Source organism: Semicossyphus pulcher, unplaced genomic scaffold (assembly GCF_022749685.1).
Source record: "Semicossyphus pulcher isolate SPU_LCO1_2020_fin unplaced genomic scaffold, fSemPul1.0.p SCAF_15, whole genome shotgun sequence".
Lineage (NCBI taxonomy): Eukaryota > Metazoa > Chordata > Actinopteri > Labriformes > Labridae > Semicossyphus > Semicossyphus pulcher.
Window position 1 is genome coordinate 4974201 of NW_027211659.1, and position 12673 is coordinate 4986873.

At 40.6% G+C, this 12673-nt stretch overlaps 1 protein-coding gene and 5 non-coding genes across 6 annotated transcripts; 3 read left to right on the forward strand and 3 right to left on the reverse strand.

Moving 5' to 3' along the window:
- Positions 1-143: 143 nt before the first annotated feature.
- dhrs12 (dehydrogenase/reductase (SDR family) member 12) lies at positions 144-4801 on the reverse strand. Its single transcript, XM_069663223.1, has 10 exons — positions 4667-4801; positions 3444-3577; positions 2943-3025; positions 2544-2636; positions 2371-2452; positions 2167-2228; positions 1976-2080; positions 1796-1886; positions 865-1002; positions 144-506 (listed from the first exon to the last, which is right to left on the reverse strand). The coding sequence occupies exons 1-10, from the start codon at positions 4720-4722 to the stop codon at positions 394-396; spliced, it is 957 nt and encodes a 318-aa protein (XP_069519324.1). The 5' UTR covers positions 4723-4801; the 3' UTR covers positions 144-393.
- Positions 4802-5513: 712 nt separating this feature from the next.
- Positions 5514-5622, forward strand: trnal-caa (transfer RNA leucine (anticodon CAA)). Its single transcript has 2 exons — positions 5514-5551; positions 5577-5622. It is a non-coding gene; the product is annotated as a tRNA-Leu (tRNA).
- Positions 5623-5942: 320 nt separating this feature from the next.
- Positions 5943-6061, reverse strand: LOC138592934 (5S ribosomal RNA). The gene has a single exon (XR_011308238.1). It is a non-coding gene; the product is annotated as a 5S ribosomal RNA (ribosomal RNA).
- Positions 6062-6586: 525 nt separating this feature from the next.
- Positions 6587-6696, forward strand: trnal-caa (transfer RNA leucine (anticodon CAA)). Its single transcript has 2 exons — positions 6587-6624; positions 6651-6696. It is a non-coding gene; the product is annotated as a tRNA-Leu (tRNA).
- A 734-nt stretch (positions 6697-7430) lies between these two features.
- LOC138592932 (5S ribosomal RNA) lies at positions 7431-7549 on the forward strand. The gene has a single exon (XR_011308236.1). It is a non-coding gene; the product is annotated as a 5S ribosomal RNA (ribosomal RNA).
- A 439-nt stretch (positions 7550-7988) lies between these two features.
- LOC138592940 (5S ribosomal RNA) lies at positions 7989-8107 on the reverse strand. The gene has a single exon (XR_011308244.1). It is a non-coding gene; the product is annotated as a 5S ribosomal RNA (ribosomal RNA).
- Positions 8108-12673: the final 4566 nt, after the last annotated feature.

The following is a 12673-nucleotide window of genomic DNA, read 5'->3' on the forward strand; positions in this document are numbered from 1 at the left end:
GAGAAAGAAAAAAACATAAATAGATTTAATTTGAACAAAAGCAAACCAACGATCTGCCTGAAATTTAACAAAATATTAACGGAAATTAATAAACATGTTTGCATTTAGTGTTACATATAAAAGCATTAGTGATCTTTACATATCTCACCAGAGGCTTCATGAACACAGTATATAGCAGTTTGTATTTAGAGTATTGAAAGATAAGACATTTCTGAGCGTTGTTTTGATTGATCCCAAAACCGTACAAGATTCTTCCTTCATAAAAACAACCTTTCTAGAGTTTAAATGGTTTATAAAATGAAGCTTTTTCTTTCACTTAAAAATGTAAAAAACCCTGACGATGTAAACATTGATAGTTACTGAGGAGTGCTTGGTTTTAATGACACAGAGGCGTTAAGGTTTGAACTTGAGGGCGAACTCCTCCAGCGCAGTCAGAAGCTTCTGCTCCTCCTGTGGCGTCGACCTGGAGGAGGCCAGCGGCAGGTGAGTCGCCACCGCTTTACGATCTGGAAGAAACATGCACGGAAATATATGAATGTCATATATCTTTCATTTTACAACACAGGGTTTCAGTTTTTAGTGGTGAAATAAAATTAAACACTTTAACAGTCATCTAAATCCTAAGGTAAGCTGCTTCAATGCTTCCTTTCTCATCTCCTTCAGCAAAGGATACAAGGACCCGACTTCATGAGAGGAAAGGAGATAGTGCCCTGTGTTAGAATAAAGTCCACCTTAACAACAGGAAATGCCCATTACAAAATAATGCACATCATACTTACTTTGTACTGTACTTTGAGCTTCTATTATAAAGATGAAAAGTTTCTTTGACAGAAAAAGAACACAGACAAACAAAGTGATTCTGACCCTGGAAGAAGAGTCCGCTCGGCTGCTTGACGGCGGCTGCAGACACGGCGAGCCACACCACCGTGTCGGCGCCCATGGCCTCCGTCCTCAGCTTGGACTGCATCTTTGCGTGGAATGACGGCATTGACGTCTGCACGGCTGCAGAGACAAAAGCAAAAGATTTTCCTGTCACAATTCAGCTGGTTTTATTTACATATTTCAGCGTCGGGGGAAATAAAAGGAGACAGAGTTTATCACAACAAAGTACATAGCATTTATTTGTTTCACTGTGGTTGCGAGACTGCTCTGATGATTTATCATAACTGTTATTCAGCTGTGTTTAGAGCGGTACTAGATGTATTCATATAATGAATGTTACTTTGTATAGGGACAAGTGTGTTGCATATTTACTGACGCAACACACGTCATTTATAGCCTTAGCTAATATGCAATGCTAACCCCTACATGAGCCTCTGAAACACATAAATCTTAACAAAAATTACAAAAGAGACAAAATACAAACTCCTCACTACATCACAGTTTTTCTCTGTTCTCAAAACAGTTATATGTTAGTTGTGTACAACAGTAAGAACATCCCCAATGCTTTGTTAGCATTTGCAAATTCGCAAACATTTAGCAAAATGACTGAGCAAAAAAACATGGCTGCAAATTGAGCAGTTAAAGGTTGTAAATGTCCTTGAGGTTTTGCTCTCCCAAATATATCAGCATACTTTCATGGTGCAAGTGCTCCCATGCATAAGTCCATTTAAACGCAAGATCTGCAGAGAGCATTCATTTGCATTAAAGTGGACGTCTGCTAAATAATTCTCAGGTGAATGTAGAGAAAATATAGACAGAATCCAATAAAGCAAACATACAAACAAAAATGCAATAAAAACATCATAGTTATTTACGAACACCTTTTTTTAAAAACTCTCTCACTGTGTTTTACCTGGTGTGTCGGCCCAGCCAGGGTGCATGGAGGAGAAGTGGATCTCTTTGTGCTGAGACGCCCACCTCTCCGTCAGAATCACCTGCTGTCTCTGTCCAAACACAAATAAACATGAATATTACACGCTGCGGTAGTTTCTTTTTATCTGTCTGGTGTGCAGCTGCTGCGAGTCTCCTTTACTTTGTTCTGAGCGTAGGCCATGGTGCCGTCAAACGTCCCCTTCTCAAACTGCAGGTCGCCCTCGTTCAGCTTCTGCGTGAGCATGCCGCCCGACGACACGGTCACCTGAACGGAAGCAGCAGAAAACATTTACTTTTAATAAAGCTTACGATCTACATGCATAGTGAGTGTAAAGTTTAAATTCAACCCACCACTCTGGAGTCTTCAACCTTCTTCAGGGCAGGTATCAACGCTGTGGTCAGGATGTACGTACCTGAAAATAAAGGTGAGCACGGAAGGTAATTTAGAAACACTTATTAACTACCAACAATTTTGATGATCTATTAACAAGGCATCCAAAAAAGGACTTGGTGCCTAATGTATTGAACTGGAACTAGTATCTGCAAACACGTTACCGAGTGTATTTGTGGCGAAGTTCTTCTCCAAACCCTCCTCTGTTAACTCTCGCTGGTTCACCATGCAGCCCGCATTGTTAATCTGGTGAAAAGAACCATTGATTAAGCTACCACACAAACCAGTGTGTCTATCAGAAGTGAACAGAAGCACACAGAATCAACATCCCACCTACCAGCACGTGCAGAGTGTTGCTCTGGGAGAAGTTCTGGGCGAACTCCCACACTTGTCTCGCACTCGACATGTCGAGGATGTGGACGTGAACTTCCTGGGAATAAATAAAAAATGGTGTCAATCATTTTTCATTAAGATTGAAATATTCTGAGGAAAGAGGAGTTTCTTAAAGGGGGTTTTAGATCTGCTGAAGATCTGTGAGTTTAAGATCAGCTGTTGGTGATAGATATCAACATGTACTTTAATATATCTTGACCTGCTGCTATTTACACACAGAAAATCCAGGACAGAAGGGCGTCATTGTTCTCCTGTCGAATGGGAAACATTCCTGAGGTTTCATCATAAGGAAAAGAAACAGGGTGCTCCTTTAGGACAGCAAGGTATGTGACAGATTTCTCACCTGGTTTTTACTCTTTTCCACTATTTCCTCTTTGGCTGCTTCTGCTCGGCCCTGGTTTCGACACACAATGTGAACGGTCCCCCCTGCAGAATTAAAGATGATTAAAGGTTAAGTACAAATAAAGAAAGAAACTGATGAGATGTCAACCACCGATAGAACTTTACTTGTAAACTGCAGTTAACGTAGAAATTAAAATCTGAGCAACAGCACATTAAAAGCGTCATATCATTAGAGAACAAATAAGAGCCAACATATGTTCTAATCGAAATAAACACATTACAGCTGATCTCAGATCTGCAGCAGCTTCAAAAAGGTTTTAACCCTCCACTTTAGTGTACAAAAAAGGGTTGAGACAGAAAGCAAGGAGGGCTAACTGGTTCATACACTGAAAGTCTGTCTGATGCCACACACCTTGGAGCCAAACAGACCAGATCTCTGAACCCACAGAAAGAGGGGTAAAGATAAGGCACAAGTGACTTTTGTTGACATTCAAACACTCACCTCTGTTGGCTATTTCCAGCGCTGTAGCTTTTCCTATCCCGCTGTTAGCTCCTGTGATCATGAAGGACCTGCCGCTGAGGTTCACGTCCAGGTCTGCTGGAGCAAAGTGCTTCGCTGCCGCTTCATATCCACTCCTGTTATGATCAAAGGGCAGAACATTAAACACACCACACAGACACCGGTGCTGGTGGAAGACTGAGGTAGAGATGTCGATGACAGAAAAGTTATCTGCATCTATTTTGAAGATTGATCAATCATTTAAGAGTGAGTTTCAACTTCAAGTTTAACTATAATTGTTTATCCATATATTTAGTTTAGTTGCAGCCTTACTCATTCCATACATTAATGATGTTTTTTCCTGTGTTTAAGTGGTTCAATTTGGGCATTCTGGTTCATATATGGAGCTTAATCTGTTACAATTCTATTATTAATACTGCTTGATGCATGGCAAATTTGTGTGAAAGTTATACTACTGTTTAGTTAACCATTGCCTCCTTTTGTTAGGGTTGTCCCTCATTCAGAATCTGAAGTTTTTCCATTGACCTTTTCCTTTCTCCATGCACATTGGACATGGCTTAAATTGATACTCTGCTCAGAAAAATGTTTCATAAGTGTACAGCTCATGACTGATTCATCTTGTATAGAAAGACTTTAAAGCAGCACATTTTCCACAGAAATTACTACGCCTCATAGATGACAGCCTCTTATGTGATATCATGTTACTGCAGGCTAAATTCTGTGACATTTTTTCTATTATAAGAACATGTGATTAACTAATAGCATAATTTTTCAGGGAAGCAAATTCATTCCTAAGACCACCATTATCAAACTGTTTCATTGACAAATTTACATGAAAGGAAATATGGATTTGGATGAGTTAGTGGTGCAACAATTATTCAATTAATTTGTTTCATTAGACATAAACAATTTGGACAAAAGACTGATTGAGTTCAAACATTAACTGACTTCAGGTTCTCAAATTTGGCATTTTACTCTTTATATTCGGCTGTTTTAAATCTGCCAATCAAATAAAACAAACAAACTCTACTGCTCTTGAAATTGTATAGAATAGTTATAGGATATACAGCAGCTTACAGTATTGTGTAACAACTAACAGTCAGGTTGCAGGTAGTTCTCAAAGATAATACTACACAAGGAGGATTAGGTGAATGTTGCACTATAGAACTAGACTTCTTTACAGTACGAGGTGTCTGTATACTTACTTTGTATACTCCTGGAGTCCTTTCACGAACCAAACAGCGTTCCTGTAAATCGACATGTTTTCACACAGATGTACCTTCTCAGCTTGTCTTCATTGGGCGATATGTAATAAGCGATAGAAGGAAGACAGTCCAATGTTTTGCTTTCATAAGAATGACTAGTGACGGTTATGTAGTAACGCTGCATTCAAGTGGTGTCGGAATAATCGTAAAAATTACTTTGAATTCACGCCAGGCTGCCTCGAATCTAAATAACGGGGAAACTTGTTACCTGACTTGCCTAGTTAACAGAATTGTCTACATATACTTTGCAGAAATATGGCGGAAATAAGTCAAAAAGTTATTTTTGATTCACCTATTACAAAGTAACGTTATGATGTTGTGACTGTTAGCTTTTTTCCACGTAGAGATACCGAGTTTTGTTCCTTTCATATAGCAAATCTGTTTTATATTGCGACAATATTGTTTAAACATCCCGAGTTGTAGCTTGTGAACTTTGAGAAGACACGGAAAACGAAACAACGACTTCTCAACTTAAAAACTCCGAGCATCCGGTGAGTACATGAATGCAGCATATGATAGACGGGGAGTCACGTGAGTGACCACCGGAAGTAATCTGTAAATAACTTACTACCGCCCCTGGTGGATACTTTATCTACTTTATTACTGTCAACACAGATAGAGTGACTAAATGGCAGGCGATAGTTTGAGTTGAATGTATAAATTCAAGATTAAACTAAACATTTTAAAGAACAAAAGGGAATAAAATGTATTTCCATAATTATCAAATAGATAACAATCATTCAGTTATAGATACTTAATGGTTTGTTTCGACAGCTTCTGAACAGTTGTCAGGATGGCCGAGTGGTCTAAGGCGCCAGACTCAAGGTAAAACCTTCCTGTGAAATGGGATTTCTGGTCTCCGAATGGAGGCGTGGGTTCGAATCCCACTTCTGACAATACCTTTTGACACCGTTAAAATACGTGACTTACTTGACAGCCGAATACATTTGAATCAAAATCACTCTACACATTATCGAGGCATCCTCACGCAACCTAACGAATGTGATTATAAAAGCATACAAATACATCAATGAAAGCAGCCCAGGCTGGCTATATTTAAAGGGGTTCTCTATTCTACCATTGTTACTAAGTAGCCGACAATCTAGAGCAGTAGTCCAGACTGCTAAAACTAAAACTCGTATGTTTTGTCCATTGTTTTTCCTGTGTCCACTAAAGAAGCAGTAGCGCCCCCTGCTGATAAAAGAGGAGAATAAAAAGCTTACAGCACCTGGTATTCCCAGGCGGTCTCCCATCCAAGTACTAACCAAGCCCGACCCTGCTTAGCTTCCGAGATCGGACGAGATCGGGCGTGTTCAGGGTGGTATGGCCGTAAGCGAAAGAAGAGGATTCAAACAGACTATTTATAGATGTTAAAAAGTCACCAGTAGCTCTCAGATCTGTTGAATATACAAACAATAATTCACATTTTCAACAACTAGCTATCATTAAACACAACAGTTTGTCCACATTGAGTGTTTGTTACCACGTTGCTTTTTTTTTTGTTTTTATCTCTTCAAACGCTAATGATCGGCTATAGATATTTCTATTTTGATATTATTTATGTTATTTCCATTAAAACACTACATCAAGCAATCAATTTATACTGAGAACAAGTTGAAGACTGATGTTGCTCGTTTAGACTTTTAGTGTTTTATGACATGCAGCATAAAGTTACTTAACTAAGTGAATTATTCGGCTTATTCTAAGGTACTACACGTCCTTTCTTTAATGAGCTTATCAAGCAGCTATTTAGCTCAGTAAGTAGCCAACAATCTAGAGCAGCAATAAAAACAAAAACGATTTAATTAACATCAGTATGTAGCAGTCAAACAGAGATCCAACCACCAGACTTGTACAGTTGTCAGGATGGCCGAGCGGTCTAAGGCGCCAGACTCAAGGTATCAAACCTTCCTGAATACGGGACTTCTGGTCTCCGAATGGAGGCGTGGGTTCGAATCCCACTTCTGACAATACTTTTGTATGAAGTCTAACAATCTTACGTATGATACTCTACAATACGGGGCATATCAAAATTAATCCTCGCAAGACTTTTTACTGTTTTTTTTCTATATTTAATCAAATACAAGAGCTGAGTCGACCTTAAAGAAGTTCCCAACAATTAAAAAATATATAGGCCTATATCTATTGGATTTATTTTAAAATACATTTGTAATATTTTACTAAGATGAGGACGTTTAAACTTAAGTAGTGACGTTTAGGAAAAGGATAAGGAGAAAAAAATCGTTTAAATAGTCATAGTTACAAAGCTGGTATTTACAGTGGCTATATTGCAACTAAATAGTGTGCATACTGTAAAATAAATGCTGATGTGAAAATAACGTTTTCTGATATTCCAAATTAATGTAAAATAGAAGATAAAGTTTGGTATTTACCATTTTATATAAATCAAAACTTTGCTTAAAAATAGGTACAATAATGAATAATGTGAAAACAATACAAGAATAATGGGAAAAGTCTAATTAAATATAAGAAAATTTGTGTACATTACAATTTATCACACATTAGCCTATATATAATAAATATGAGAATAAAGTGAAATATAGAAATTATATGACAAAATGGAAAGACAGGTACGCTATTTCTTTGCTGTCAGCCTTGGTGTATCTTTCATCATGCAGGTTTAGCGACCTGTTGATGGAGTAGAGGAATACATATAAATAGCTTGTTTTCATCATACTCTTTCGCTTACGGCCATACCACCCTGAACACGCCCGATCTCGTCCGATCTCGGAAGCTAAGCAGGGTCGGGCCTGGTTAGTACTTGGATGGGAGACCGCCTGGGAATACCAGGTGCTGTAAGCTTTTTATTCTCCTCTTTTATCAGCAGGGGGCGCTGTTACATCCTGAGTCGAGAAAGCATTATTTAAAAAATAAAAAACAATAGACAAATTATACACGTTTTAAATTTGTCTGGACTTCCTGTTGTAACTTTTACCAATCTTAATGCTTTTGTATTTTTTTATTTTTATTAGATTTGATAATAATAAGACATATTTAGGATTATAGTTAATACACCATATGTATACTGAAGTGGAGGAATGCACTTAACAACAAGAAGGTCCTGGAAGCCAATGTTGTAAGTAGATTGTGACAAATGAATAACAAATAATAAAACATATGTAGGCTACAATCCAGAGATTAAAGCCCAACATGTATGACTTTTTTTTTAAACTTTATTTCAAAGTCCTATCTCCAGTGACGAAGTAACAGCGCCCTCTGCTGATGAAGGAGCAGAATTAAAAGCTTACAGCACCTGGTATTCCCAGGCGGTCTCCCATCCAAGTACTAACCAGGCCCGACCCTGCTTAGCTTCCGAGATCGGACGAGATCGGGCGTGTTCAGGGTGGTATGGCCGTAAGCGAATATAAGTGATGCAAACAGACTATTTATATTTACCAACATGTCACCGTGTATCAAAAGTAATATTAATACAAAAGTGGTTATTCACTCAAGTAAAAGTAGCGTTAAAAGAATTATAAATGTAACTCAATCCAAAAGTTTTGACACTTAAAATTTGACTTTCACATGAAAACGCACCTGTGCAGGTCTGGGATCTAATTAACCGGACTTAAGGGCGCAGCTGTGCAGTGGTTCCGTTTTCTCAGTCGGCATCTTTGGTCTGGTCTGGAGAGGAGCTGGGTGGACCGGGATAATGCCATGGCTCCCGCAATGATGGCTTGGGTTTGGTTTGGATTAACACTAGCCCAGCTCAACAATGCAGGAAGTCACCGGCACGCTCACGGACGTCTACCCGACCGGGGCGAGCTCCATGATGGCCAAGAGCAGCACTTTGACGCGGCTCCGGAAGACTGGACCGACCGAAGTTTCTCTTCTCCGGTGTGGAATTTCCTCCAAGGTAAAAAAAAAAAAACCTGCTGATAGTGTTTTTTTTTTTCTTTGGTTTTTTTGTCCGTCTTCCTGTTGGAAACAGAGGCAGAAACACTTAAATAAAATAATAATTAAAAAAAAAATGTTTTTATGCCTTTTAATACCATTGTTCTTGAGATGATGAGAAATCCAAAAATCGTTGATTAAACTTGATTTATGTTCTTCCAAAGTCGACCATGTTGGATTTAATTATATATAAAAATATATATATTGTAACCAAAAATCCCCCAATAGGCCCCTCCCTCGTAATTTACTGATATCAACATAATGACACACCATTTTATTCACGTACATGTTTTGTATTTTTACATTACAGATGTAGGCTTCTGGTTCACTTGACATTTTGAATCCTCTTCACAATGTCTATGTCTGCGTCATCATGTTATTTAGTTCTTGCATTTGTTTGCGCAAGGAAGCCAAATGAACAAATTAAGGCAGGACGGGGGGCTATAAAAAACACAATTTCAAAATAAATGTTCAGTTTTCCACTGCAACCTAATTTGATCAGAATTAAGCTACATGTGTCATCAGGTCCTCAAATAGCCTACTTATTGGTTTGCTAGATTGTTATTTGATTAAAGAATCATGGCTTCCTGCAAGAAAATAAACAAAGAAATATGAAGCTAGCACTAGCAACTGGCTAGCTTAGTTTGGCACAAAAACTCGGAAGTTAAGGGTAAAGGCAAAGCATCTAGAGGCTGCAGGAAGTTATTTGTCCTGACCAAGAAATTGTTCAGCACAGAACTATCTGCATCATGTTGGACTTTGTTTGTTCAACTGGTCGATTTTGACAGAGTCAGGCTAGCTTTTTCCAGGCTAACAGTTTTCTGGCAGACCTAACTCTTGGCAAGAAAAATAATATGTGTAATTGCCTAAATTTTGAACTTTCCTTTTAACCTCCTGTATTCCCCGTTTAATTTTTCTTTCATAATTTCAGGAAGTAGAGGAAGTGGAGGAAGTGGATCAGATTTTAACCGGCCACAGTATCGCTGCAGCAACGGAACACTTTTCCTTCGCTTTTCACTCATCCGATACTCAAATCTGCGCCTGGAAGGTGAGTTAGATCCATCCACCCCCAGCCCCACAGGATTTAAGAGATTGAATGACATCTGTTGTCAGAAGCCTTATATTTTCTCTGAATCCTTTCCCACAGGTAGGGCTCGGCTGTTGTCGCTGCCTGACAACTGCCACAGCTCCATTCGTATGTATGGGTGGTGGTTGCTGGCGAAGCTTTCTTATACTGGCTGCCAGTCAGCAATGCAGGTAAAAATTCCCAGGCTCCATCTGGCATAATTCCTAACTCTGATATTTTGTGTAATAAAAATATTCCTCAATTTGTCTTGAACCTGGTGCTGCTATAGCCTTCATGACCATGCAAAACATTGACTTCAGACTTAACTGACTACAACTACTACTAAAACATTAAAGTAACAGGGTGCATATCTGAAAGGGGCTTATGTATGTCACCTGGAGTTCAGCTTTAAACAGGCAATAAAGTTACCATTGACTTAACAATCTTTCGATATAAATGTAGTTATAACTAGAATCCTTCGTTTTATGCCCCCGACTATTTATGACTATTTTCTATCCCCAGACAAAAGATCGAAATACTTCCCGCCCATTGAAACTTCACTACTTTGACCGTCTGCTGAAGGGGAACATGACAGCCACAGCCCTCTGCGAGAATTTGGAAATGTCACCACAGGTGGCACCCCCACTGGTCACTTGTAGAACAGGACATGTTGTTGTGAAGCTGCCTCGTGAAACAAAACTGAGGAAGGTGAAAGAGCTTGGTAAGGTTGTTGGGAGTAGTAGAGTGGATTAATCAAGGGACACATTAGTGGCAAATATCCTCATACATCCGGCAATCACTGCTTATTACACTAAGTAGATGGGGAGCTGTTTTGTCAAGAATATCTTTCAAAATAGATGGAGAGAAATTCTTTAATTAATCATGGAAGCTTTTAGCTCGAGACACAATTATGAACTTTAGTCCAACAGATTAAGGTTTGTTTGTTCTTTTGGGCAGATTTGTTCTCTAACGAAGGATACTCGGTGAGACAGCAGAGAACCCCGAATGCATTATTAGTGGAGATATCAAAATTGGCAGATAAGGTAAGTCAATGTTCAAACAAATTGTAAAATAATTTATATGAAAACTGACATTATGAATGTTCACAGGACCTCGGCTTCGAACTGGTCTATGTGGACTCTACTGGGAAACTGTGTACCATGCTGGCAGCTTGTTCCGCAATGTTCACAGAAGAAGCTGGAAGGCATCTTGTGAAGAGATCTCTGCAGGAACCAGATGTATTAGAAATGTGGGGCTTTGACGACATTCCGGCTGAACCATTTGACCCAGAAACAACCACAACACAGGCGACAGCCAGCTCAGAAACTGATCCAGACACGGATGTGGAAACCTTTTATGATTCAGACATTGATGATTTATGGGGAATTGATGAAATTCCTGAAGGTCCATACACTGGAATAGATGTTGAAATTCCAGGCGCCACTACTGTTTCTACCACCTCTACTCCAGCCACAACAACAACTACTACAACCGCTGCAAGTGTCACAACAACAACCACCACTGCTGCCCCAGCTACGACTATGACAACCACTACTGCTGCCCCAGCTACAACTACCACAACCACCAGTGCGGCCCCAGCTACGACTATGACAACCACTACTGCTTCCCCAGCTACAACTACCACAACCACCAGTGCGGCCCCAGCTACGACTATGACAACCACTACTGCTGCCCCAGCTACAACTACCACAACCACCAGTGCGGCCCCAGCTACAACTACCACAACCACCAGCGCTGCCCCTGCTACGACCATGACTACCACTACTGCTGCCCCAGCTACAACTACCACCACTGCTGCCCCTGCTGCGACAACTGCAACCACCACTACTGCACCTGTTACTACAACTACGACAACCACCACAACAACCACTGCTGCGACGACCGCTGCAACGACCGCTGCAACGACCACCACAACCACCACAGCTGCGCCTGTTGCAACAACCACCACCACAACTGCTGCACCAGCGGCAACAACCACCACAACCACTGCTCCGCCAGTGGCGACGACCACCACTACAACAACTGCTCCGCCAGCGACGACCACCACCACAACAACTGCTCCGCCAGCGGCGACAACCACCACAACCACTGCTCCGCCAGTGGCGACGACCACCACTACAACAACTGCTCCGCCAGCGACGACCACCACCACAACCACTGCTCCGCCAGTGGCGACGACCACCACTACAACAACTGCTCCGCCAGCGACGACCACCACCACAACAACTGCTCCGCCAGCGGCGACCACCACCACAACCACTGCTCCGCCAGTGGCGACGACCACCACTACAACAACTGCTCCGCCAGCGACGACCACCACCACAACAACTGCTCCGCCAGCGGCGACAACCACAACAACCACTGCTGCGCCAGCGGCGACGACCACCACTACCACAACTTCTACTACAACCACCACCACCACCGCTGCGCCTTCTACTGCTACACCTGTTACATCAACCAGCAGCAGTGCCTCCTCCACTTCAACCATTGCCGGCTCTACAACCACCAGCAGTGTCCCCCCCACAACCTAGAGGAGTGATTGTCTGAAGCTGAAGAATTGAATATGAGTAATAAGTGTTTAGGTCAAACTATTAAAAAATGAATATGTAATAAAATGTTAATTATTGAGACAACTGTATTTCCTTTTTTCTACAGTTTATATACATCTTAATTTATTACTGCTCCATGACTGAATAAAGAATACACAGATGTCCATTTCATGTTTGAATAAACATCTGGGCAGACACCACCTTCACTATTCTTCATTGTAAGGCTACTGCTACTTGTATATTAGGGGTTTATATTTTGGCAGAACTCGGGGTGGAAACTTTAAACTTTTTATTTCTGTAGCAATAAACAAAAACGTACAAATTGGGTCTCTGGTACAAATTGACATTTGTCTGTCAACAGGCGACATTCCTGATCCCTCAGACTTTCTCATTGTG